The sequence below is a fragment of the Microcaecilia unicolor genome, chromosome 9, assembly GCF_901765095.1.
Source record: "Microcaecilia unicolor chromosome 9, aMicUni1.1, whole genome shotgun sequence".
Taxonomy (NCBI): Eukaryota; Metazoa; Chordata; class Amphibia; order Gymnophiona; family Siphonopidae; genus Microcaecilia; species Microcaecilia unicolor.
In genome coordinates, this window is record NC_044039.1 from 58,752,569 (window position 1) to 58,778,525 (window position 25,957).

The 25,957-nt window shown below is 50.9% G+C and overlaps 1 protein-coding gene across 1 annotated transcript in view; it reads left to right on the top strand.

Annotated features, from left to right (window-relative positions):
* Positions 1 to 25,957, top strand: part of CAPRIN2 (caprin family member 2) — a 701,412-nt gene that overhangs the window by 368,657 nt on the left and 306,798 nt on the right. Inside the window, 2 exon segments of the mRNA XM_030214677.1 lie at positions 14,000 to 14,078; positions 21,511 to 21,557. Of these exon segments, the coding sequence (XP_030070537.1) occupies positions 14,000 to 14,078; positions 21,511 to 21,557 (126 nt within the window).

Below are 25,957 nucleotides of genomic sequence, written 5' to 3' on the forward strand. Positions count from 1 at the left end.
GGAAAATCACATTGTGGAAAGTATATGAATTTATTTGCATTCTGCAGAGGGAAATAAGTATTTGATCCCCCACCAACCAGTAAGAGATCTGGCCCCTACAGACCAGGTAGATGCTCCAAATCAACTCGTTACCTGCATGACAGACAGCTGTCGGCAATGGTCACCTGTATGAAAGACACCTGTCCACAGACTCAGTGAATCAGTCAGACTCTAACCTCTACAAAATGGCCAAGAGCAAGGAGCTGTCTAAGGATGTCAGGGACAAGACCATACACCTGCACAAGGCTGGAATGGGCTACAAAACCATCAGTAAGACGCTGGGCGAGAAGGAGACAACTGTTGGTGCCATAGTAAGAAAATGGAAGAAGTACAAAATGACTGTCAATCGACAAAGATCTGGGGCTCCACGCAAAATCTCACCTCGTGGGGTATCCTTGATCATGAGGAAGGTTAGAAATCAGCCTACAACTACAAGGGGGGAACTTGTCAATGATCTCAAGGCAGCTGGGACCACTGTCACCACGAAAACCATTGGTAACACATTACGACATAACGGATTGCAATCCTGCAGTGCCCGCAAGGTCCCCCTGCTCCGGAAAGCACATGTGACGGCCCGTCTGAAGTTTGCCAGTGAACACCTGGATGATGCCGAGAGTGATTGGGAGAAGGTGCTGTGGTCAGATGAGACAAAAATTGAGCTCTTTGGCATGAACTCAACTCGCCGTGTTTGGAGGAAGAGAAATGCTGCCTATGACCCATAGAACACCGTCCCCACTGTCAAGCATGGAGGCGGAAATGTTATGTTTTGGGGGTGTTTCTCTGCTAAGGGCACAGGACTACTTCACCGCATCAATGGGAGAATGGATGGGGCCATGTACCGTACAATTCTGAGTGACAACCTCCTTCCCTCCGCCAGGGCCTTAAAAATGGGTCGTGGCTGGGTCTTCCAGCACGACAATGACCCAAAACATACAGCCAAGGCAACAAAGGAGTGGCTCAGGAAGAAGCACATTAGGGTCATGGAGTGGCCTAGCCAGTCACCAGACCTTAATCCCATTGAAAACTTATGGAGGGAGCTGAAGCTGCGAGTTGCCAAGCGACAGCCCAGAACTCTTAATGATTTAGAGATGATCTGCAAAGAGGAGTGGACCAAAATTCCTCCTGACATGTGTGCAAACCTCATCATCAACTACAGAAGACGTCTGACCGCTGTGCTTGCCAACAAGGGTTTTGCCACCAAGTATTTATGTCTTGTTTGCCAGAGGGATCAAATACTTATTTCCCTCTGCAGAATGCAAATAAATTCATATACTTTCCACAATGTGATTTTCCGGATTTAATTTGTGATGTGCTATCTCTCACTGTTACCAATAACCTACCCTTCAATTATGGGCTGCTCATGTCTTTGTCAGTGGGCAAACTTACAAAATCAGCAAGGGATCAAATACTTATTTCCCCCACTGTACCTGCCTAGCCCGTACCATTCCATCCCCACAAGTAATCTTTCATCCCCACTCATACATGTAGCCTTCAGAAGTAATTCATTTAATTATGCAACTGAAATACATTAGAACACCAGTATACCTACTACTGGGAAACTAGAACAAAATAGACAGAGACACCAGCAGAATCCTTCACCTTAGTTGCAGTTGCAGAGCATGACTTTCACTCGATACAAAATAAGAAACCACAAAAAATATGCGGACAAAAACTGAAAGCAGAGATATCACTCTGAATATCATACAACGCTAGAGAAATAGAATATGTCCTCTTATACAGTGCAAATTCGACAAATCTAAATTCTCAATGTAATTAAATTGCTAAGCTGAAAATAAAATTTCCTACCTTTGTAGTCTGGTGTTATTCCACTCTGGTATTATTATTCCAATCATCTTGTTCCCAATGTTTGGCTCTGCTTTCCTCTGTCTGTGCTCCTAAAGCCTCCTTTCTATTTACAATTTTTCTAACTTCCTGTCCTATGTCTATTTGGCTCTAATCGTTCACATTCCGCTTTCTTCAATTTTTCTGTGGGATACAGAGAGAAGGGAAGGTAGAGGCGAGCCTGTTGCTTTCGCTGCAGCCGTTGCGAGTTTTTAAATGCAGGGTGGCTGGGGTTGGAACTGAAACTCGGGGACTGAAAAAGGGGGGTAAGTTGGATTCTCCGAGGACAAGCAGGCTGCTTGTTCTCATGACTGGGTTGACGTCCACGGCAGCCCCCTCCGACTGGAAAAAAACTTGGCGGGAGGTCCCGCACGCAGGGCACGCCCACCGCACATGCGCGGCCGTCTTCCCGCCCGTGCGCAACCGTTCCCGCTCAGTTTTTTTCCTTTCCGCGCTGGAGAGAGACGTGTCTTCGTCCCTCTCTTAGTCAGCCCCGGAAACCGGATTGCGGCCTAGCCCGTGGTTTTTCTTTTCCTCGTCGTTCTCAGTTGCGAGGGTGCGTCGTTGCGGCCATTTCTTTCTTTTTCGGGTGTGCTTTTCACCACCACCATCGACGATTTTGACTTCGCCGACGTGATTTTTCCTTCGATGTCCTCGAAGCTCCCGAGCGGATTCAAGAAGTGTGGTCGGTGCGGCCGGCAGATCTCGCGGACCGATACTCATGCTTGGTGTCTCCAGTGCCTCGGCCCGGAGCAGAATTCCAAGACGTGCACCTTATGTCTCGGCTTACGGAAGCGGATGCAGGTGGCGAGGCAAGTTCTGCGGGACCGTTTTTTTTTTTTTTGGAACTTGCGCCGGCCCTTCGACGTCGACCTCGACGGCATCGGTGTCGATGGCCGGGTCTTTGGTGCCGGTACCAATGTTGACGGCGCCGACTATGGCATCGACCCCAGGAGCACAGGTACCTTTGGCCCGCTGGCCTGCCGGCGACGGCGGTGGTGAGCGGCCACGTGGTCAGTCTGCCCCGGCCACTCCCGCTGCTCAGGGCCATCGGGACCTAAACCTGTCAGATTCGATACCTTGAGGCCGTGGGGGCTCCACCTCCTCCTCGTCCCTTCCGCGGAGCGCCGATGACGGGCATCGGAAGAAAGCAAAAAAAACACTGTCATCGGTCACCCACGACGCACGTGACTGGCAGCTCCAGGGCATCGAGGAACAACTCGACACCCAGGAAGCGGCAGTGCCGGGAGGAGCGTTCCCCCTCGGTCGAAGAGGTGTTGCTGCGCCGGTCCTTGGGTATCTCGGTACCGTCTCCTGGACCCGAGCAACTTCCAGCACCGGCACCCACATCAGTCCCCCTGCCTTTCCCGACAGCGGGCCTAGACGAGTGCCTCCGAGCCATCCTTCCGGGGATCCTGGAAGGGCTGATGCGCCAGGCTCTACCGGCACTGGGGGTGCTTGCGCCCCCGGCGTCGTTGATGGAGGCGCCGGTGGGCTCTGGCTCGATGAGGCCTCCAACGCCGCTTGCGACACCGGTGTCTACCGCCACTCAGATGGAGTCCCCGCCGATGTCGATGGAGGGAGCTTCGTCCCCGCCGGCGCGGGAGTCCACTGCTCAATGCCATCATCGAGGACGTGGTTCCTCGCAGTCGACACGGGCCCGGTTGCGGTCTGAGCTGAGAGAGCTCATGTCTGACACCGAGGAGGAGGCCTCGTGGGGGGGAGGAGGAGGACCCTAGATATTTCTCCTCAGAGGAGTCTGTGGGCCTTCCCGCTGACCCCACTCTTTCACCGGAGAGGAAGCTCTCGCCTCCTGAGAGCCTCTCCTTTGCCTCCTTTGTCAGGGATATGTCTATCAGCATTTCCTTCCCAGTGGTTACTGTGGATGAGCCGAGGGCGGAGATGCTCAAAGTCCTCGACTATCCATCACCACCTAGAGAGTCTTCCACGGTACCGCTGCACAAAGTCCTGAAGGAGACGCTGCTTCGGAACTGGTTGAAGCCACTATCTAATCCCACCATCCCCAAGAAAGCGGAGTCCCAATACAGAATCCACTCAGACCCAGAGTTGATGCGGCCTCAATTGCCTCATGACTCGGCGGTTGTCGACTCTGCTCTCAAGAGGGCACGGAGTTCGAGGGATACCGCCTCGGTGCCCCCTGGGCTGGAGTCTCGCACTCTGGACTCGTTTGGGAGGAAGGCCTACCAATCTTCATGCTCGTGACCCGAATCCAATCATACCAGCTCTACACGAGCATCCACATGCGGAACAATGTGCGGCAACTGGCGGACCTTGTTGACAAGCTCCCTCCGGAGCAGTCCAGGCCTTTTCAGGAGGTGGTCAGGCAGCTGAAGGCGTGCAGAAAGTTCCTGTCCAGGGGTATCTATGACACCTGTGATGTGGCATCTCAAGCTGCGGCCCAAGGTATAGTGATGCGCAGACTCTCCTGGCTGCGTGCCTTTGACCTGGACAACCGTACCCAGCAGCGGCTGGCGGATGTCCCTTGCAGGGGGGATAACATTGTCTGCGAGAAGGTCGAGCAGTTGGTGGACCAACTACACCAGCGGGAAACTGCTCTCAACAAGCTCTCCCACTGGGCGCCTTCAGCATCCACCTCAGCAGGTGGACGTTTTTCCCGGGCCCAGCAGGCTGCACCCTACGCCTACAGCAAGCGTAGGTACACCCAGCCGGCCCGAAGGCCTCCTCAGGCACAGGGACAGTCCCAGCACGCTCGTTCCCGTGAACAGCGTGCGCCTAAGCAGCCCCCTGCACCTCCACAGCAAAAGCAGGGGGACGAGCTTTTGACTGGATCCACGGGAACATAGCTGCCAAAGTAGCCGTGCCGGCCGGCCTGCCGGCCGGGGGGAGGTTGAAAGTTTTTCACCAAAGGTGGCCTCTTATAACCTCCGACCAGTGGGTCCTCCAAATAGTGCGGTGCGGATACACCCTGAATTTGGTCTCCACTCCACCAAATTGTCCACCGGGAGCCCAATCCTTCAGCTCCCATCACAAGCAGGTACTTGCAAAGGAACTCTCCGCCCTTCTCAGCGCCAATGCGGTCGAGCCCGCGCCACCCGGGCAGGAAGGGCAGGGATTCTATTCCAGGTATTTCCTTGTGGTAAAGAAAACGGGGGGGGGGGGGGGGGGATGCGCCCCATCCTAGACCTGAGAGGCCTGAACAAGTATCTGGTGCGAGAAAAGTTCAGGATGCTTTCCTTGGGCACCCTTCTCCCCATGATTCAGAAAGATGATTGGCTTTGTTCCCTGGATTTAAAGGATGCTTATACTCACATCCCGATACTGCCAGCCCACAGACAGTATCTCCGATTCCGTCTGGGGACATGTCACTTTCAGTATTGTGTGCTACCCTTTGGGCTCGCCTCTGCACCACGGGTGTTCACGAAGTGTCTCGTGGTGGTTGCAGCGTATCTCCGCAAGCTGGGGGTGCACGTGTTCCCGTATCTCGACAATTGGCTGGTGAAGAGCACCTCAGAGGCAGGAGCTCTTCGGTCCATGCAGTGCACTATTCACCTTCTGGAGCTGCTGGGGTTTGTGATAAATTACCCGAAGTCCCATCTCCAGCCAGTCCAATCTCTGGAATTCATAGGAGCTCTGCTGAATTCACAGACGGCTCAGGCCTATCTTCCCGAGGCGAGAGCTCAGAATCTCCTGTCCCTCGCTTCCCAGACCAGAGCATCTCAGCAGATCACAGCTCGGCAGATGTTGAGACTCCTGGGCCATATAGCCTCTACGGTCCATGTGACTCCCATGGCTCGTCTTCACATGAGATCTGCTGAATGGACCCTAGCTTCCCAGTGGTGCCAAGCCACCGGGAATCTAGAAGATGTCATCCGCCTGTCCATCAGTTGCCGCAATTCACTGCACTGGTGGACAAATCGGACCAATTTGACCCTGGGGCGTCCATTCCAAATTCTGCAGCCCACGAAGGTGCTGACGACGGATGCATCACGCCTGGGGTGGGGAGCTCATGTCTGGGCTCCACACTCAGGGGGTGTGGTCCCCCCAGGAACAAGATCATCAGATCAACCTCCTGGAGCTCAGAGCGCTCTGGAACGCACTGAAGAATTTCAGGGATCGGCTGTCCTAACAAATTATCCAAATTCGGACAGACAATCAGGTTGTAATGTATTACATCAACAAGCAGGGGGGCACCGGATCTCGCCCTCTGTGTCAGGAAGCCGTCAGGATGTGGTGTTGGGCACGCCAGTTTGGCATGCTTCTCCAAGCCACATACCTGGCGGGCGTAAACAACAGTCTGGTCAACAGGCTGAGCAGAGTCATGCACCCGCACGAGTGGTCGCTCCATTCCAGAGTGGTACGCAAGATCTTCCGAGAGTGGGGCACCCCCTTGGTGGACTTTTTCACCTCTGACCAATCACAAGCTGCCTCTGTTCTGTTCCAGACTACAGGCACATGGCAGACTGGCATCGGATGCCTTTCTCCTCCATTGGGGGACCGGCCTCCTGTATGTATATCCTCCCATACCTTTGGTGGGGAAGACCTTACTGAAGCTCAAGCAAGACCATGGCACCATGATTCTGATAGCGCCTTTTTGGCCCCGTGAGATTGGAGTGTTTTCCTACTCATTTCGCAGAATGACGGAGCGCTTCTGCACCCCAACGTTCAGTCTCTGGCTCTCACGGCCTGGATGTTGAGGGCGTAGATTTTGCTTCATTGGGTCTAAGGGAGTCTCCCGTGTCTTGCTTGCTTCTCCAAAGGATTCCACTAAAAGAGTTATTTTTTCAAGTGGAGGAGGTTTGTCGTTTGGTGTGAGAGCAAGGCCCTAGAACCTCGTTCATGTCCTGCACAGAACCTGCTTGAATACCTTCTGCACTTATCAGAGTCTGGTCTCAAGACCAACTCAGTAAGGAATCACCTTAGTACAATTAGTGCTTACCATTATCGTGTAGTGGGTAAAGCCATCTCTGGAGAGCCTTTAGTCGTTCGATTCATGAGAGGTTTGCTTTTGTCAAAGCCCCCTGTCAAGCCTCCTGCAGTGTCATGGGATCTCGTCATCCTCACCCAGCTGATGAAACCTCCTTTTGAGCCACTGAATTCATGCCATCTGAAGTACTTGACCTGGAAGGTCATTTTCTTGATGGCAGTTACTTCAGCTCGTAGAGTCAGTGAGCTTCAAGCCCTGGTAGCCCATGCTCCGTATACTAAATTTCATCATAACAGAGTAGTCCTCCGCACTCACCCTAAGTTCCTGCCAAAGGTGGTGTCGGAGTTCCATCTTAACCAGTCAATCGTCTTGCCAACATTCTTTCCCAGACCGCATACCCGCCCTGCTGAACGTCAGTTGCATACATTGGACTGCAAGCAAGCGTTGGCCTTCTATCTGGAGCGGACACAGCCCCATAGACAGTCCGCCCAATTTATTTCTTTCGACCCCAATAGGAAGGGGGTCGCTGTCGGGGAAACGCACCATCTCCAGTTGGCTAGCAGATTGCATTTCCTTCACTTACGCCCAGGCTGGGCTGGCTCTTGAGGGCCATGTCACGGCTCATAGTGTTAGAGCCATGGCAGCGTCAGTGGCCCACTTGAAGTCAGCCACTATTGAAGAGATTTGCAAGGCTGCGACGTGGTCATCTGCCCACACATTCACATCACATTACTGCCTCCAGCAGGATACCTGACGCGACAGTCGGTTCGGGCAGTCGGTGCTGCAGAATCCGTTTGTGGTTTCAATCCAGCTCCACCCTCCAGGACCCGATTTTATTCTGTTCAGGCTGCACTGTTAGTTGTTCTTCGTAGGTCAATTTCTGTTATACCCTCGCCGTTGCGAGGTTCAATTGACCGGGGTTCTTGTTTTGAGTGAGCCTGAGAGCTAGGGATACCCCAGGTCGTGAGAACAAACAGCTTCCTTGTTCTCGGAGAAAGCGAATGATACATACCTGTAGCAGGTGTTCTCCGAAGACAGCAGGCTGATTGTTCTCACCTACCCTCCCTCCTCCCCTTTGGAGTTGCGTTTTCCTCATTCCTTTGCTTATCATTAAACTAAGTAGGAATGGTCGCGCACGGGCGGGAAGACTGCCGCGCATGCAAACTTTTTTTCCAGTCGGAGGGGGCTGCCGTGGACGTCAACCCAGTCATGAGAACAATCAGCCTGCTGTCCTCGGAGGACACCTGCTACAGGTATGTATCATTCGCTGGCTGGGGCGAGTCACTGGACATGGATGGAGGAGTGGAGAGTTGAAATGCTGGACATGGAAGGAGGGATGGGGAGAGAGTAAGGAGATGCATATGGATGAAGGGGCGGGAAGAAAGAGGAAGGAGATGTATTCTGATGGAGATAAGGGAAAGGAGGAGAAAAACTGCACATAGCTGGAGAAAATAGGCAAAAGCTGGATCCACACTATACCTCCTCCAGTCAAGTCCGTAGAGGACCCCGCTTTTACCTATGGATGTAGGGCAAGAAATGAGGAAGAAAGGAGGAAAGTAAAGAAATGGAAAGGAAGCCCTGGAAGTGGAGCAAAGGGAGCGGATAGAGAGCAGCAGAATCAGTGACTGGGATATGATCAGAAAAACAAAGACAAAGGTAGAAAATTCATTTTATTTTCATTCTAGTGTTTGGACTATGACCAATTTGAGAATTTACATCTGCTATCTTATTTTGCAATGTATAGCAATGTGTTTCTTCCTGTTTTTCTGGTATTGTGCTGCATGTAGGGTCTGTATGCTAATTTGGTTTGTGTCATTTTGGGTATTCTGGAGCTGTAATAGCTTACAGAAATTATTTATAATGAAAAGAAGTTATTTTTCTTCACCTGTACTGGTGTAATATTTTCAGTGATTACTGTTTATAAGCACCATGGCTGGTGAAAGTGTGTGGCTAAATGTGCCAACATTGTCCAGTTCAGCACACTATTAGCAGCCAAGTTCATACAAAGTTAATTGTGTTCAGTGGAAAATAAATCTGTTGGCTCAGGCTGCTTGCTATCTGAATATTCAATCACCGTTTCATTATTGCTACCAAATATTATATATTAAGGGGATTTGTTTTAATTCATTTATCCAGTCCTTACATGCACCTTTGCTTTTTAAACCCAAAGGTTTCCTATTATAGCATTTTGCATGTTTGAATTAGTTTTTCTATAAAAGTTTTGCTTGATTTGTCTTTACTTGAAATGACAAGATGTTTTAAAAATTTTCTTTTAACAAGGAGCAGGGCTAGGTGGGACTGGGGAGGGCCCCACCTAACTGGTCTGCACAGTGCCTCGCAATTGCTAAGACCGGCCCTGCCAACTGCGGTTCTTCTCCAGGATTTTCCTTGGTGAACACCGAAGAGGAATAATTGCTTAGCACATTCATTTTACCTTCTTCACTCTCCGCAGCCACTCTCATTATCTTTCAGTCTCGCAATTTCATTTCTATCTTTTCTCCTTTCTCCAATATATCTGAAAAAGGTCTTGTTACCTCTCTACATCTTCAGCCATTTTTTTTCCGCTAGCACTTTGGCTAGACGTATTTCCCTCTTCGCTTCTTTGAGTTTAATCCTATAATCTTTTCCGTGATCCTCTCATTGCGTTCTTTTGTATTTCTTGAACAAAGCCTCTTTTACTCTTATTTTTCCAGCTACTTGTTTGAAGAACCATATAGGCTTCCTAATTCTCTTTTTTTATTTTCCTCGCATAAATATCAATCGCCATATTTATAGCAGCCTTTAGCTTGGACCACTGTTTTTCCACATCTATGCCTTCCCACACCAACAGCTCCTTCTTCAGGTATTCCATTTTATCAAAATCAGTATGTCGGAAATCCAGTACTTTGAGTTTTGTGCGTCCGCACTATGCCTTCACCCTTTTATAAAACCATATGGTGTGATGATCACTATTACATAGATGGGCACCTGCCCAGATATTGGAAACACTTCCTCCATTCGTGATCACTAGATTCAGCATCGACCCTTCCCTTGTGGGTTCCGTCACCATTTGTCTGAGGAAGGCACTGACAAGCATCCACAATTTCCCTACTTCTTTCCAATTCTGCAGACGGGACATTCCAATCCATGTTAGATAATTTGAATTCTCCCAACAGTAGCACCTCCCCTTTCATACCAATCTTTTGAATATCTTCTATCAGGTCCTTGTATAGCTTCTCCCTTTGTGCAGGAGGTCTGTAGATAACCCCCGTGTGGATACAGGTTCCATCTTCTCTTTGTAGAACGATCCATAAAGCTTCTTCCTTTCCCCAGGTTCCCTGCATTTCAGCCGCTCTGATATTATCTCTCACATACAGTGCCACTCCTCCACCTCTTTGGCCCTCTCTATCCTAACTAAAAAGATTATAGCCCGGTATGGTCACATCCCATTCATGGGAATCGTTGAACCACATCTCCGTAATAGCAACAATGTCCAAGTTTTCTTCAAACATCAGGACTTGCAAGTCTTGAACATTTTAGACTACGAGCATTTGTGCTCATTGCTTTCCATATGCTTAGTGAGTTTAGGTGGTTTTCTACAGGGCCTTGCCTAGGGTCTCTGGTGCCCTCCTGCAGACTATCAGTTGCCCCTCCCCATGTGGCATCTCCTTTTTCTCTTCTCCCACCCTGCCCCCCTTTTCAGCCCATTACCATAACACAGGAGCACTAACTGCAGTAAGGCACATCACTGGAAGGAAGCCATGGCCCCATAAGATAAAGGGCAAGTGCCGAGAAACTGTGTGGCATGACTGGCAGAACAACCAGGCCAAATATGTGGCGGTGCTAAGGAACCAGAGAAGTATAGTCGGCATTGAACCAGTGGCGTAGCCAGACAGCCAATTTTGGGTGGGCCTGTGCCCAAATTGGATGGGCACAACATTTTTTCTGCCCCTGCCCTACTCCCACATTTCACCCCTCTCTCAGCACCTCACAACTCAAAATATAAATACTTTAGCTCATGAGGATTCCCAAGCTCTGTCAGCAGAAGACTTCCTCTGAAGGTAGCCAAAATTCCATTTTACCAAGTTTGGCGGGCAGCAGCAACATCCCTGAGCCATTGATGTCGGCAAAATATGCATGCACAGTTGTCAGTGACGCAAGGATGGGGCAGGAGGAGGAAGAGAGATAAATGCTGGACCCAGGGCGCAAGGAAGGGAGATAGTGAGAGTGATGTGGACAGTGGGAGAGAAGGAAGGAAGAGCTATAGCAAGGGTCAGAGCTGGTGTTAGACTTGCTGGGGTTCAGGTCAGAAAGTAAAGGAAGGGGCCCTCCCAATCCCTGCCTCCCCTCCGATCTCCCCACTTGCCATTACTATCGTACCAACAGACCCTCACCAAATACAAAACAAGGGATCACAAAAATAGAACTGGGAACCCCAAGAAGTTAAACTTGGAATGTACTGCAACACTAGAGAAACAAAAACAGCTATGCAATGTGCACATGTCCCAAAGCTAACATATTCCATTTAATAGATTCAAAATAAAATACTTTTTTGTACCTTTGTTGTCTGGACATTTTACTGTTCCATCATGCTGGTTCCAGTTTCCTCTTTTCCTTTCTTTCTGCTAATTCTCCTTCAACTGCTTGCTGTCCATTTGTCTTTTCTCTTCTCTCCTGTCTTATTCCATTCCTTCACTACACCTGCCATTGACACATTGATATTTTTTAGCTCTTTACTCTGTTTTGTTTCTTTACTGCCTCTGTTCACTCAAATTTCACCCTCGTCCTCATCCTTCTTTTTAGTTTTCAGCTATCAAATTCTATTTCCTTCTCTCACACACTAGCTGCCCCATTCCTCTTAGTCCTTCCGCCAGCCTTCCATTTCCTTTCATCTTCAAATCAACTCTCCATTACCATATTTCTGCCCCCACCCCAATCACTATCCTCCTCTCATTTGTTTCTTTCCCACCTCCCCTTTGGCCTCTCCCAAATAGTTCCGCCATTTGCAGCATCTTCCTCCCTCCAACCTTCTAGCCCAGCACGCCTGCTCCCTTTCTCCCCTCCCCACCCTTGTGGCCTAATATCTCCCTGTCCCTTCCACACTCCCCCCCCCCCCCCCAGCATCTTCCAGTCCCCCCTTCCCTGTGGTCCAGCATTTCTTCCTCTCTGTTCCCTCCCTCCAATTGTCCAGCATTTCTCCCTCACTCCCTTCTGTCCCTGGATCCACAATCTCCCACAAAGTAACATAGTAGATGACTGCAGAAAAAGACCTGCACGGTCCATCCAGTCTGCCCAACAAGATGACGGCAGAAAAAGACCTGCACGGTCCATCCAGTCTGCCCAACAAGATAAACTCACATGTGCTACTTTTGTGTATACCTTACCTTGATTTGTATCCATCATTTTCAGGGCACAGACCGTATAAGTCTGCCCAGCACTATCCCCGCCTCCCAACCACCAGCCCCACCTCCCAGCACCGGTTCTGGCACAGACTGCCTCCCACCACCGGCTCTGGCACAGACAGTATAAGTCTGCCCAGCACCATCCCCGCCTCCCGCCACCGGCTCTGCCACCCAATCTCGGCTAAGCTCCTTAGGATCCATTCCTTCTGAACAGGATTCCTTTATGTTTATCCCATGCATGTTTGAATTCCGTTACTGTTTTCGTTTCCACCACCTCCCGTGGGAGGGCATTCCAAGTATCCACTACTCTCTCCGTGAAGAAATACTTCCTGACATTTTTCTTGAGTCTGCCTCCCTTCAATCTCATTTCATGTCCTCTCGTTCTACCGCCTTCAATTGCCATAGTATTCTATAACATCACACCTAACTTCTAGGAATGCTCCCCTGATCCAGCCATGCTCCTCCCATGCACCTTTAGATTTGTGCACTATAAAATTCAGACACGGATCTTATAGACTAGCACCTAGGGCAGATGCGTACATAACACCAAACTGCTGCCAATTAACAATTATTGATTGTTTTCTCTTTCCCCTCTAGTGTATAGCTATCCCTCCTTCTCATCCATTTCCATGTACAACCTTCTCTTCCCTCCTTCTCTCCCACTGCCCACATCACTCTCAGTATCTCCCTTCCTTGGACCCTGGGCCCAACATCTATCTTTCTTCCTCTTCCTTCCCCTTATAGCATCTCTCTCTCTGTCTCCCTCTCACTTCCTCCCACTTCCATGTTCAACATTTCCCCTTTTCTCTTGCTGTGCATCTGTCCCTCCCTCCTCCTCCACATCCAGCATTTCTCCCTCTCTCTCCCCATGCATCTCCCCCCACCAACATTTCCTACCTCCCTCTCTCACCTCTACCTAGCATTACCCCATCACCCCAACAGTGCTCCTGTCTCTCCGTCTCCCTGCCACCAGCCAGCATGCTGCCTCGGTCTTCCCCGCCGTCGCTGCCTCGGTCCCCGACTCCCTGCAGAATTCTTGTCTTCACCCGTTCCCGTCGCCGTCAGCGCTGCCATTCATTCTTTAACAGGAAGTGCATCAGAGAGCCGGAGGAGTGGACGCGGCAAAGGGGAGCGGGAGCGAAGCTGCCTGTGAGAATGAATGGCAGCGCTGATGGTGACGGGTACGGGTGAAGACAAGAATGCTGCAGGGAGGGACCGAGGCAGCGCCAGCGGGGAAGACACGATTAAGCATAGGGCAGGCAAATTGTGAGGGGATGTTGGGTGGGCAGGCCTGGAGGAAAAGTGGCCGGGCCCGGGCCCATCCAGGCCCACCCGTGGCTATGCCCCTGTGTAGTACAAGACATGGAATCCATTAAGAAAATGTTAATCACCATGATCACATAGCAGGGTTTAAAAGAGGTTGTACAATTTCATGGTGGACTTGGGAGTCATCGATTATCCTCTGAAATGAGCTATGAGGTTTACCTTTTAGGATCTGCCAGGTATTTTTGATCCAGGCTAGTGACTGAAAACTAGGATGCTGGGCTGGATGGTCTCTTCTGATACAACATGGCTTTTATCTATTTTGCAGTGTGCTATTCATACAGTGAGCATAGCATGTATAAGCACATGTGCATGGATGTTGGGGAAAATTCCAAAAACAGGACAAATTGAGGCCTTCATAGTGATTTGTGGATGCTAGTCCTCATAGTACCACTTCTTTGGCACTCCTGTGACCTGTTTTGCCTGCCTTGTTTGACTGCTAAATGCAATTTTCTGAAATGCTTTATTGGTTTAAAGTTTAAATACAAAACCTAAACCTTTTTTTAAGGAGTCTGTGGTAGATTATGACCATGCACCTCAAAGTACCACGCCTACTTCACAACAGCCTTTCGCAAGCACTCCCATGGGTAAGTGTTTCTACTCTTAAATTTTTTTTTTGAGGATGGGCTTTCTACTGAATAGTTCCAAACTGCAACTGTTCTCTGATGTAACATGGATTTCTTGTATGCGAGAAGTAGGACATTATATCCAGGCTCAAAAGTTAATAACAGGCAAAACATTTAGGCCCTCATTTTAGTGGCATCCCCATGTAAGGTGGCAGCAGAAAGGGTAGGGAAAGGGTAAACTGAGCATGTCTAGAAGACAAAGGGGGCTTGGAGGGACTGATCTAGGCAGGCCTATAATACAATGTGTGCGTGCATTCCCTATTTTGCATAGGGAGTGTACATCTATATTGATTATATAAGATGTTGAATATGCATGAGTTCTGTTTGCATACAATGGAAGCATTACATGCCAAATCTCATGCATATTCATTGTGGAAATCTTGAAAATGCAACTGAGTTGTGGTCCTCAAGGACTGGTTGTCCGTACTTGGGCTAAGGTGTGCCTAGCAGAGCAGCTTCAAGGTTGCTTTTTGTTCCATAGGGGAGTCATTCAGCTTGGCCCTTCAGCACATCTGAGGCAGAAGGGGCTATGAGGAAGGAGTTTTTGCATCCTTGTTAACAGGCCCAGAAGGTAAAATTATGCCTTACCTGATAATTTTCTTTCCATTAGTCCCTCAGATCAATCCAGAGACTTGTGGGTTAAGTCCCTCCACTAGCAGGTTAGATAGAGAGAACACTGAAGTTTGCCCACAAGAGGGCATGTGCAGCCATCCTCACTTCAGTATACAATTCCAAAGCAGCAAGAAACTAGCTGAACAATAGAATGCTCTCCTGCCTCTCTAACGGAGCAAACAAGCTGCAGAAAAAACCTTGCAGCTGATTAACAGTAACAATCGTTCCATAACAATATACTTAATCTCAAACTTGCAGACTACAAGAAGAACGCGAATATAACCTTAACAAATTCTTCGATATATACGTCATACAGAATCAGTGAGTGTGAACCCCAGGGAGGGCCTCTGGATTGATCTGAGGGACTAATGGAAAGAAAATTATCAGGTAAGGCATAATTTTACCTTCCATAGCGTCCCCAGATCAATCCAGAGACTTGTGGGATGTACCAAAGCAGTCCTCAAGAAGGGTGGGACTGCATGCTCCCTGAAGAAAGCACCGAAACATGCATCCCGACACGCCGCGACATCCAGACGATAATGTCTCGCAAAAGTGTGCACCGATGCCCAAGTAGCCGCTTTACAAATCTCATCCAATGATACCAGCCGGTACTCCGCAATGGACGTGGCCTGAACTCTAGTCGAATGCGCGCGAATCTGAAGAGGAATCGGTTTCCCCATGGAAAGGTAAGCAGAGCCGATCGCCTCCCGTAACCAGCGAGCGATCGTAGCTTTAGAAGCCGACTGTCCCTTTTTGTGCCCCGCAAACAAAACAAAAAGATGATCAGACTCGTGGAAGGAATTAGTGGCCTCCAAATATGCAATCAGAACTCTTTTAACATCCAAGCAACCCAACTGCCAAAAATCCTCAGGGTAATCTTCCCGTCTAAAAGATGGTAAGTGGAGTTCCTGATTAAGGTGAAAACGTGAAATCACCTTTGGCAGAAAGGATGGTACTGTACGCACAGACCCCCAGCTTCCGAAAAACGCAGAAGGATCCCTGCACGAAAGAGCTTGTAACTCCGAAACCCTTCTTGCCGAAGCCATGGCCACTAAAAATACCGTCTTCAACGTGAGATCCTTCAAAGACGTCTTACTCAAAAGCTCAAACGGGGCACGCTGCAGCGCCTTCAGAACCAGATTTAAGCTCCATTCTGGGACCACTGGTATCCGAGGGGGCCTAACATGACTAACGTCCCAGAGAAAACGAACAACATCCGGGTGAGCGGCCAGAGAGCGACCACCCAAGCGGCCACGGAAACGGGACAATGCTGCCACCTGTACCCTAATAGAGCTCAAAGAAAGGTTATTTTCCACCCCCTCCTGCAAAAAAGCCAAGATAGACCCGAGAGGAGCCGATTCCGGCGAGATGCCCGACAACGAGCACCAGGAAACAAAGGTCCTCAAGACTCTAGCGTATGCCGCAGAAGTAGAACGCTTACGCGCCTGCAACATCGTCCTAATCACTGGTTCAGGATAGCCTTTGTGCCGGAGTCTTGACCACTCAATAGCCAAGCCGTAAGCGCAAATGGAAGCGAATCCTGCATGGTCACCGGTCCCTGAACCAGGAGATCGGGAACATCCGACAGACCCAACGGTTCGTCTATCAGCCGAACTAAGTCCGCATACCAAGGACGCCTGGGCCAATCCGGAGCTACTAGAATGACTACTCCTGGATGCCGCGAGATCTTCCCGATCATGCGACCGATCGGCCAAGGAGGAAAAACGTAAAGCAGGTCTTGCGGCCACCTTTGAACCAACGCGTCTATGCCGTCGGACCCGAATTCTCTGTCCCTGCTGAAGAAGCGAGGAACTTTGGCATTGGATGACCGGGCCATCAGATCCACTACTGGCATCCCCCAATGATCCGTGATCCGGTCGAACGCCACTTGCGAGAGCTCCCACTCCCCCGCATCCAGCCGGTTCCGGCTGAGGAAATCCGCCTGCACATTCAGGACTCCCGCTATGTGTGCCGCTGACAAAAGAGAAAGACGTGTTTCCACCCAGCAGCAGAGGGCAAGAGCTTCTGAAGAGAACTGAGCACTCTGAGTGCCCCCTTGACGATTGACGTAAGCCACTGCTGTCGCATTGTCGCAAAGAACCCGCACCGAGTAGTTCAGTAGCAAGGCCTCGAAGGCTTGTAACGCCAACTGAATGGCCTGCAACTCCAACAGATTGATTGACAACCGAGTCTCCGATGGGCTCCAAACCCGCTGAGTCGAGTGGCCTAGACAATGAGCCCCCCAACCGGAGAGGTTGGCATCCGTCGTGACTACCCTCCATTATGTAGAGGCGAGGGGCATGCCACGAAGAAGATTGACCGATTTGAAGCCACCACCGGAGGGCAAAACGAGCTCTCGACTGCCACAGAATCCGGACCCCATAATCCTCCGACAATTGGGACCAACGGCTGAGCAGAGACCACTGCAGCGGACGCATGTGACTCCTGGCCCAAGGGGCCCCTTCCAACGTCGCTGCCATAGAGCCCAGGACCTGAACATAGTCCCATGCCGTCGGGGCCTCCACTTGAAGGAGAGCTGAAATCTGACACACCAGCTTCAACCTGCGAGGTTCCGGAAGAAACACTCCGCCCTGAGAGGTATCGAACCGAACTCCCAGATATTCCAACGTCTGGGTCGGAATGATCTGACATTTGCGAATGTTGATCACCCAGCCTAGCAAACTCAGCAGATTCATTACTGACTGTGTCGCCTGGGCACATTCCTCCTGGGATGGCGCCCAAATGAGTCAGTCGTCGAGATACGGATGAATTTGCATCCCTCTTTGGTGCAAGAAGGCTGCCACCACCACCATCACCTTTGAAAAGGTGCGAGGCGCCGTGGCCAAACCGAACGGCATGGCTCTGAACTGAAAATGCTGCCCCATCACCGCAAAACGCAGGAAGCGCTGATGAGGTGGCCAAATGGGAATGTGCAAGTATGCCTCCTTCAGGTTGAACGCTGTGAGATACTCTCCCAGTTGCACGGCAGCCACGACTGAGTGCAACGTTTCCATCCTGAAATGCCTGATTCTGAGGGCTCTGTTGACTGCCTTGATAGCTAGAACTGGCCGCCATCTTTCGTCCTTCTTTGGCACAACAAAGTAAATAGAGTAGCGACCCTGGCCGATTTCGGCAGACGGCACCGGTACTACTGCTCCTAAACGCAGCAATTCTGCCAGTCTCCTGCACCGCTGCTCTCTTTAGCGGAGACTTGCAAGGAGACTCTAGAAAACTGTCGGAAAGAGGACGGGAGAACTCCAACTTGTAGCCGTCTCGAATAATATCCAGCACCCATTCGTCTGCGGTCACCCCGGCCCACTCCTTCCCAAACTGAGACAGCCATCCTCCAATTGGCGGAAAGGAATGGACCCGGGCCCCATCATTGGGCCCCTCTGCTACCCTGTTGGCTGCGAGAGGCCGAGACCGGCTGACGACGATCCTGACGAAAAGGCTGCTGTTTCTGCTGAAACCGAGACTTAGGAAACCCCCGACTCTGCCAGGCCAATATCGCTTGGCTTCCTTGAATCGAGGCCGGAAGCTCTTCGTCTGGGACTTACTCTTGTCCTCTGGCAAGCGGCCCTTGTAATCACCCAAATCCTTGACGGTCTGAGCCAGTTCCTCTCCAAAAAGAAGGCGGCCTTTAAAAGGCAACCTTGCCAAACGGGAGTTAGAGGCCACATCTGCGGCCCAGTGCTTCAGCCAAATCCATCGATGGGCTGAAACAGCCAACGACACTTCCTTCGCAGACGCCCTGAGGATGTCATATAGCACGTACGCCAAGCCTGACTCCAACATCGGCAGACTCTCGATTAAATCGTCAGGTGACGTTGCCTTCTGCACCCATGAAAGACAAGCCCGTGCCGCATAAGGCCTGCAAAGACAGCGCCGCCACCTCGAAAGAAGCCTTCACCGAGGCCTCAAGCCTGCGGTCCTGCGGATCTCGGAGAGCACTGCCGCCCTCTACTGGCAAAGTAGTCTTCTTAGTGACCGCCGTAATTAAAGAATCTACTAGCGGCAAAGGGAGGGACTCCAAGTCCTCCTGCCGCAAAGGACAGAGCTTGGCCATAGCCCATGCCACTCTCAAGCTGGCCTCCGGTGAGTCCCATTGGGCCTTAATGAGCACATGCATAGCCTCGTGGATATGAAACGCCCTAGAAGGAGTCTTAGTCCCGGACATAATAGAGGGCGCTGACCCCGCCTGAGACACAGGTTCGGGCGAAGAAATGTTTAATACTTCCATAGCCTTCAAGATCAAGGACGGGAGCTCCTCCTTGCGGAAAAGCCTTGCCGTGGTAGGGTCATTTCCTTCCCCCGCCGGCAATTCTCCTTCCTCTAAGATCTCCGGCAGGGAATCTCCTGAACCTGGAGCCTCGTCAGAATCAGAGTGCCCCGAACCCTCAGCCCCCTGGTCAAAAAACTCCAAACGGGCCCGTTTAGGTACTCTATGGGAGAACTCAGTCGAATAAGCACGTTGACCCCCATCTAAAGTGTCCTCCATGGACTCCCCTCCCGCTGCCTTCATCAAAAAAGCTTTGTGCATGAGCAGCACAAATTCTGGGGAAAATGGCGCCGTATGAGACGTGCCCGAGGGGAGGGAGTCCGAGGCCCCACGATTCAGAGCAACAACCGCTGAGGGAAGTGTTCCCACTGCCATGCTTGCCTGCGGCTGAGAAGGGGAGGAAAAAATGCCGCCGGCTGCATCACGCTACCAGTGGCTTTCCCGCTGAGTGGACATCTGCCGAATCTGCCGCTTCCTCCCTTACCGAACGGTCCATCGGACCTGACTGGGGCTTGTCTAAGGCCCCTGCACATCCCTCGCAAGCTCCGGACGCCGGCTTTCGCGCTCCACATCGCGAACACCGCTAAACGGTTTCCAAGGCCAACATATGGAAAAAAAAACAGTCAGACTCTCCAGCAGTCAATTCATGTACCTCTGAGTCTGCAGTAAGTAGACGCTGTCTGATCCACTTTAGGATTGCTCCGCTAGTGGATTCGCCTATTTTATTTCTTTCTTTTTCTTTTTTCTTTTCTTTTTTTCTTTTTTCTTTTCTTTTCTTTTTCAAGAAAGGAAGGAGAGAATTACAGGCAGACAGGCCCACACCTTAGAAAGGCTGACAGGCTACCGGGGGGAGACGAGCAGGGACCTGGCACCACCAGGTGTAGCCCCAACGTGCAAGTAAGCACCTCAACCCCAACTCAGGCTCAACAACCCCCGAGGGAACGGGATAGGAGCCAAATCAATGCAGAGCTGCACAGTATGTCCCTTCACCTGCTTGCTAGAGAGAATACTGAAGTGAGGATGGCTGCACATGCCCTCTTGTGGGTGAACTTCAGTGTTCTCTCTATCTAACCTGCTAGTGGAGGGACATAACCCACAAGTCTCTGGATTGATCTGGGGACGCTATGGAAGGGCTCAACTTTTCTACCCTATGTACATCTCTAGAGACTGAGGGGTGGTATACTAGAAGTTGGCTTCCAGTTTTCAAGTCGGTCTTTTCTGCAGGATGGGCTAACTCGAGTTCTTGAAAGTGCAGATCACTGCTCATCTATTTCCAGGGGTGGGTGGATAGATGGCTCCCTTATGGGGCTACACTCAGATGTAGTACATTTGTGCCCTCTGACCTGTCTGGAATCTCAAACTGGTCTTGAAGGCTTTATCAACTGTTCCCTTCGAGCTCACCAGGAGGTGATTGAAGGATTTTTCTTTAAAGGTGGTTCTCCTGGTGGCAGTCATTCTTCAGGAGAATTTCTGGATTGCTAGCATTGTACTACAGAGATCACTTAAGGTTTTGAAGAGGAGTGTATTTGGATAGTTCCCTTTTATTTTTTTCCCCAAGGTGGCTTCAGTCAGGTGGTGGCCCTTCCATCCTGTCAGGAAAATTGGGGAGAGGAATTTTCCCTGTTGAGGCTGTTTCTGTAGAACCTTTTGTTGCATTTTCAAAGTGAATAATCAGTGTTTTTGGTGTACAGAAGAGAAGTGGTAACTAAGGCCACCATTGCAAGGTGGCTACTTGAGGCATTTTTCCTCTGCTTATTTCAAGTCACTCTACTTTGGGTTAGGTTTCATGCTCATTCTACCAGAGGCATAGTAACAATGTCTGTGCAGTGGTGGAATTTGGGTCCATTGTCCTGGCAGCTAGTCTTTCTGCCCCTGTTGAGAATTGCTTTTAATTCCACATGTAGCTGGACTGGTTTTTGGACAAAAGGGAAGACAATTTGGTCTTAGGCTAATTTTCTTGGAGTCCAAGAAGCTCTCCTTTGTGAGTCTCTGGACTTCAGACTAGGGCGCCTTGCTTTGGTCTGATGGAAGAGATGGTATTGGGGCCAACTGGAAATATTGTAGAGCTTCTGTAAAGTATTCAGAGCACAGGTACTCTGGATCTCCTCAGTGAGGTTAAGGGGAAGATCTGCTTTAAGGAATACTGGTTTGAGCTGTACAGTGCTTCATAAGGACAGAGCTAATAGTCCTGCCTCCACTTGCTGATGGATGGATGTGACCCTCGTATACCTGGACTGGTCTGGTGGGACTCAAGAAAATTAGCCAATAAGACTAAACTTATTATTTCATGAACTTAAAGGCATTAACTGAGCAACACTTAAACTTTAGGCAATGTGAAGTTATGTTTATTATACAAAAATGGGGTTCACTCCTGTTCTAATAAAATGAGTCACTTAAATATTTTTGAGGAAGTAAGAACAGCCTTTATCGCTTGTCTTAGAGCAAGTTGCAAATTGACTTAGTTTTGTAAACTTGTACTGTTTTGTACTTTCTCTCCCAAAGAACAAGCACAGCAAAATTCAACAAGTTATGCTCCACAGCCTGCACAGGTAAACTTGGGATGTCTTCAGGTAACTTTTAGGAATAGACATATGGTTGTATGTAAGTGCTAGGTTTTATTCCAAATAACAGTAACCTAAATGGCACCTAATACCTCATTCTGTCTACCATTTTTTTCCCTGTCCTACAAGGCAAAGATATAGCCTAGCTGACGCATGTAGCCTGAGCATTCATTTGGACTTATTGCACTGCATGCTAGTTTCAAAACACAGGCAGTACAAAAGCATGAACTACTACTACTACTTAGCATTTCTATAGCGCTGCCAGGGTTACGCAGCGCTGTACAAGTTTAAACACTGGGAGGGACAGTCCCTTCTCAAGAGAGCTTACAATCTAACGGTAACAGACTACGTAGTCAGTGTAGGTAACAGGAATGGGGAAGGTGGTTAGGCGCCAAAAGCAAGGGAGAAGAGATGGGCCTTGAGTAAGGACTTGAAGATGGGCAGGGCATGGCGTATGAAGAGCACAGGGAGCTCAAAAGCATGTTTTCTAAGCTTGTGTATTTATAAAGGAAGCACATATCCCCTTAACAGCATAATTTAGGTGTGATCGAACTGTCCTCTAGTTTTGGCACTGAACTGTATTTGATGAAGGATAAAGTATGATTCCATATCATCAAGCTGATCAATCCATAGACTGGTGGGTTGTGTCCATCTACCAGCAGGTGGAGATAGAGAGCAAACTTTTGCCTCCCTATATGTGGTCATGTGCTGCCGGAAACTCCTCAGTATGTTCTCTATCTCAGCAGGTGGTGGTCGCACACAGCAGCAGCTCTGGCTAGGCCTCCAAGCCTAATTTTTAGGTTTTGTTGAGTGCCTGGGGTTGAGGGCTCTTTTGAGCAAGTGCAAACCTGGTGGTGCCAGGTCCCTCCTTTTCTCCCCCCTCCCGCTGGCTCCGTTAAAAAAAAAAAAAAATTTTGAACGTCCTTAAAGGCGTTTATTTCGATGTTTATTTAAACGTTTATTGCAGCTACTCACTGGGAAACCAGGTCGTTACAGCTCGGAGCGGCAAGCAGGTAATTTTTACCTTTTTATAGCGGGCAGGGGGTTCCCCGATTCTTCTCCTCGTGGCATATGGCGTCGGAGGGCGAGGGCGCAAAGAGTCGCTCCCCGGATCGCTTGAGCGCTTCTAGAGGGGATGCGGGGGTCTTAAAGCCTGATTCACCCTTGTTGGGTGACAGTTTTGTGACCGATGAATGTCCCGGTCCTTCCTCCGGCGTGGCGGTTTTTCCCGCCATAAACGCCCATCCCCCGCTCCTCGCCTCCGCCATCTTGGCCGGCCACGCGGCTCGGACGGCTTCTTCTTGGGCCGCCCTTGAGGTTGGAGACATTAATGCCATGAACGCCCTTATTAATTTGGGCGACGGCACAAAGCGGCTAAAGTTAAGCGCCGTTCTTCCCGCGCGGCTCCTTCGCGGAGTGTCGCGCCGGACGCCATTTTGGATGCGCAGCATGTCTCTCCCCCGCTCTTGCGAGCGCCGGTTGAGGGTGCGTCTAGGGCTATTGCCCAGGCTGCGGAAGTACACAGTCTGGGGGGTTTCTCCCCCGAGTTTGTTTTGCTGCTGCATCAGGCCTTCCTTATGCAAAACGCTGCCCCTGCTCCCTCGTCTGGTTAAGAGGTTGAGGTTCCCAGAGGTAAACGCCCTCGGGTTGATTCCCAGGCCTTGGAGGACTTTGTCTCCTCCGATGTAGATGAGGGCAGCGTATCTGAGGTCTCCCAACGGTCCTTTGCGAATTCCTTGGAGGAGACGGATCCCCGCTCGGATGGAGCGGATGACCCCTCTGCAGCGCGGCTTTTTAGCTCAGAGGATTTGTCCAACCTGTTGGTACAGGCCATGGACACTTTGAAGATTTCCTCTCCGGAGGACGTCTCTCCCTCAGCCCCTGTTGGCTCTGCCATTATGCTGGGGACGAAGCGCCCGCCTAGAACCTTCCACGTGCATGATGCCATGCACACCTTAATTGCGGCTCAATGGGATGTCCCGGAAGCGAGCCTTAAAGTGGCTAGGGCTATGTCCCGCCTCTATCCTTTGACTGAAAGTGAACGTGAGGCCTATCTGTGGCCTACCGTGGATTCTTTAATCACTGCGGTGACTAAGAAAACGGCGTTGCCGGTGGAAGGTGGCACGGCCCTAAAGGACGCCCAAGACAGAAGATTGGAGGCGGCCTTAAGGTCGTCCTTTGAGGCAGCTGCTTTAAGTTTGCAGGCCTCAATTTGCGGCTCCTATGTGGCCAGGGCGTGCCTGACTATGGTGCAGCGGGCTTTCCCCTCGGATCTTTCCTTGAGGGCTGATTGGCCGGCCCTGGAATCGGGCTTAGCCTATTTGGCAGACTTGCTGTATGATGTCTTGAGGGCCTCAGCGAAAGGCATGGCTCAGACAATCTCTGCGCGGCGGTGGCTTTGGCTGAAACATTGGTCTGCTGACCACACCTCTAAATCCCGCCTGGCTAGATTGCCTTTTAAAGGCAAGCTGCTCTTTGGGGTCGAGCTGGACAAAATCGTGACCGATCTCGGCACGTCTAAGGGCAAGAAGTTACCAGAGGTCAGGGCTCGGGCTAGTACTCGCCCTGGTACCTCCAGAGGACGGTTTCAGGAAGCCCGTCGGTACCGCCCGGGCAGGTCGGGCTCCTCTGCCCCCTCTTCCTTCAAGAGGAACTTCTCCCCCAAGCAGCATTCCTTTCGCAGAGACCGCCGTCCCGGAGGTGCTCCCTCCGGTCCTCCCCCAGGATCTCGTACCCAATGACGGGGCCTTGGTCCACGCCCCAGTGCAGATTGGAGGACGGCTGTCCTCGTTTATGGGCGAGTGGACCACAATAACTTCAGACGCTTGGGTGCTGGAAGTCATCAGAGACGGCTACAAGCTAGAGTTCTGCCGACCCTTAAAAGACTGGTTTGTACTCTCTCCCTGCAAGTCTCCGGTCAAAGCTGTGGTAGTGCAGCAGACCTTGAACAATCTGATCCGCCTGGGGGCGGTCGTTCCGGTGCCAGAAAATCAGCTTGGCAAGGGATGTTACTCCTTTTTCTTTGTGATACCAAAGAAAGGAGGTTCTGTACGGCCTATCCTCGACCTCAAAGGGGTCAGTTGGGCCTTGAAAGTTCGGCACTTTCGCATGGAGACCCTCCGCTCTGTTATAGCGGCAGTGAAGGCAGGAGAGTTCCTGGCATCCTTGGACATCAAGGAAGCATACTTGCATATTCCCATCTGGCCTCCTCATCAACGCTTTCTGCGTTTTGCAGTACTGGGCCGACACTTCCAGTTCAGAGCCCTCCCGTTCGGGTTGGCTACTGCTCCGCGGACCTTCTCCAAAGTAATGGTGGTCATCGCGGCCTTCCTGAGGAAGGAAGGAGTTCAAGTCCATCCTTATCTGGACGACTGGTTGATCCAAGCCCCCTCTTATGCAGAGTGCGGCAAAGCTGTGAACCGGGTGGTTGCTCTTTTGAGCTCCCTGGGGTGGATCATCAACTGGGAGTAAAGCCAGCTGCGCCCGACTCAGTCCCTGGAGTATCTGGGAGTTCGATTCGACACCCAAGTGGGCAGAGTGTTCCTGCCAGACAATCGGATTGTCAAGTTTCAGGCTCAGGTGGACTAGTTCCTAGTAGCCTCTCCTTTTCGGGCTTGGGACTACGTGCAGCTGTTGGGCTCTATGACGGCCACGATGGAAGTAGTGCCCCGGGCCAGGGCTCATATGAGACCACTACAACAATCTCTGCTGCTGCGCTGGACTCCGATGTCGGAGGATTATGCTGTGCGCCTTCCCTTGGACCCAGCAGTGCGCAAGGCGCTGAGCTGGTGGACGCAGACAGACAAGTTGTCTGCAGGAATGCCTCTGGTGACCCCGGAGTGGATTGTCGTCACGACAGACGCCTCTTTGATGGGCTGGGGAGCCCACTGCTTGGGAAGGACAGCGCAGGGGCTCTGGTCTCCTGCAGAGGCAAGTGGTCTATCAACCTCCTGGAACTCAGAGCCATTCGGTTGGTGTTGTTGGAGTTCATCCCGGTACTGGTGTTGAAGCCTGTACGGGTCCTGTCGGACAATGCCACGGCTGTGGCCTATGTCAACCGCCAGGGAGGTACCAAGAGCGCCCCTCTAGCCAAGGAGGCCATGAATCTATGCCAGTGGGCGGAAGCGAACCTGGAACAGCTGTCAGCGGCCCACATTGCCGGAGTCATGAATGTCAAGGCGGACTTTCTCAGTCGCCATACCTTGGAGCCCGGAGAGTGGCAGCTATCTGCTCAGGCGTTCTTGGGCATCACGAAGCGCTGGGGCCAGCCGAGCCTAGATCTGATGGCGTCATCGGCCAATTGCCAAGTGCCGCGCTTTTTCAGCAGAGGACGGGACCCTCGATCCCTGGAAGTAGATGCTCTTCTCCAACGGTGGCCGACACAAGAG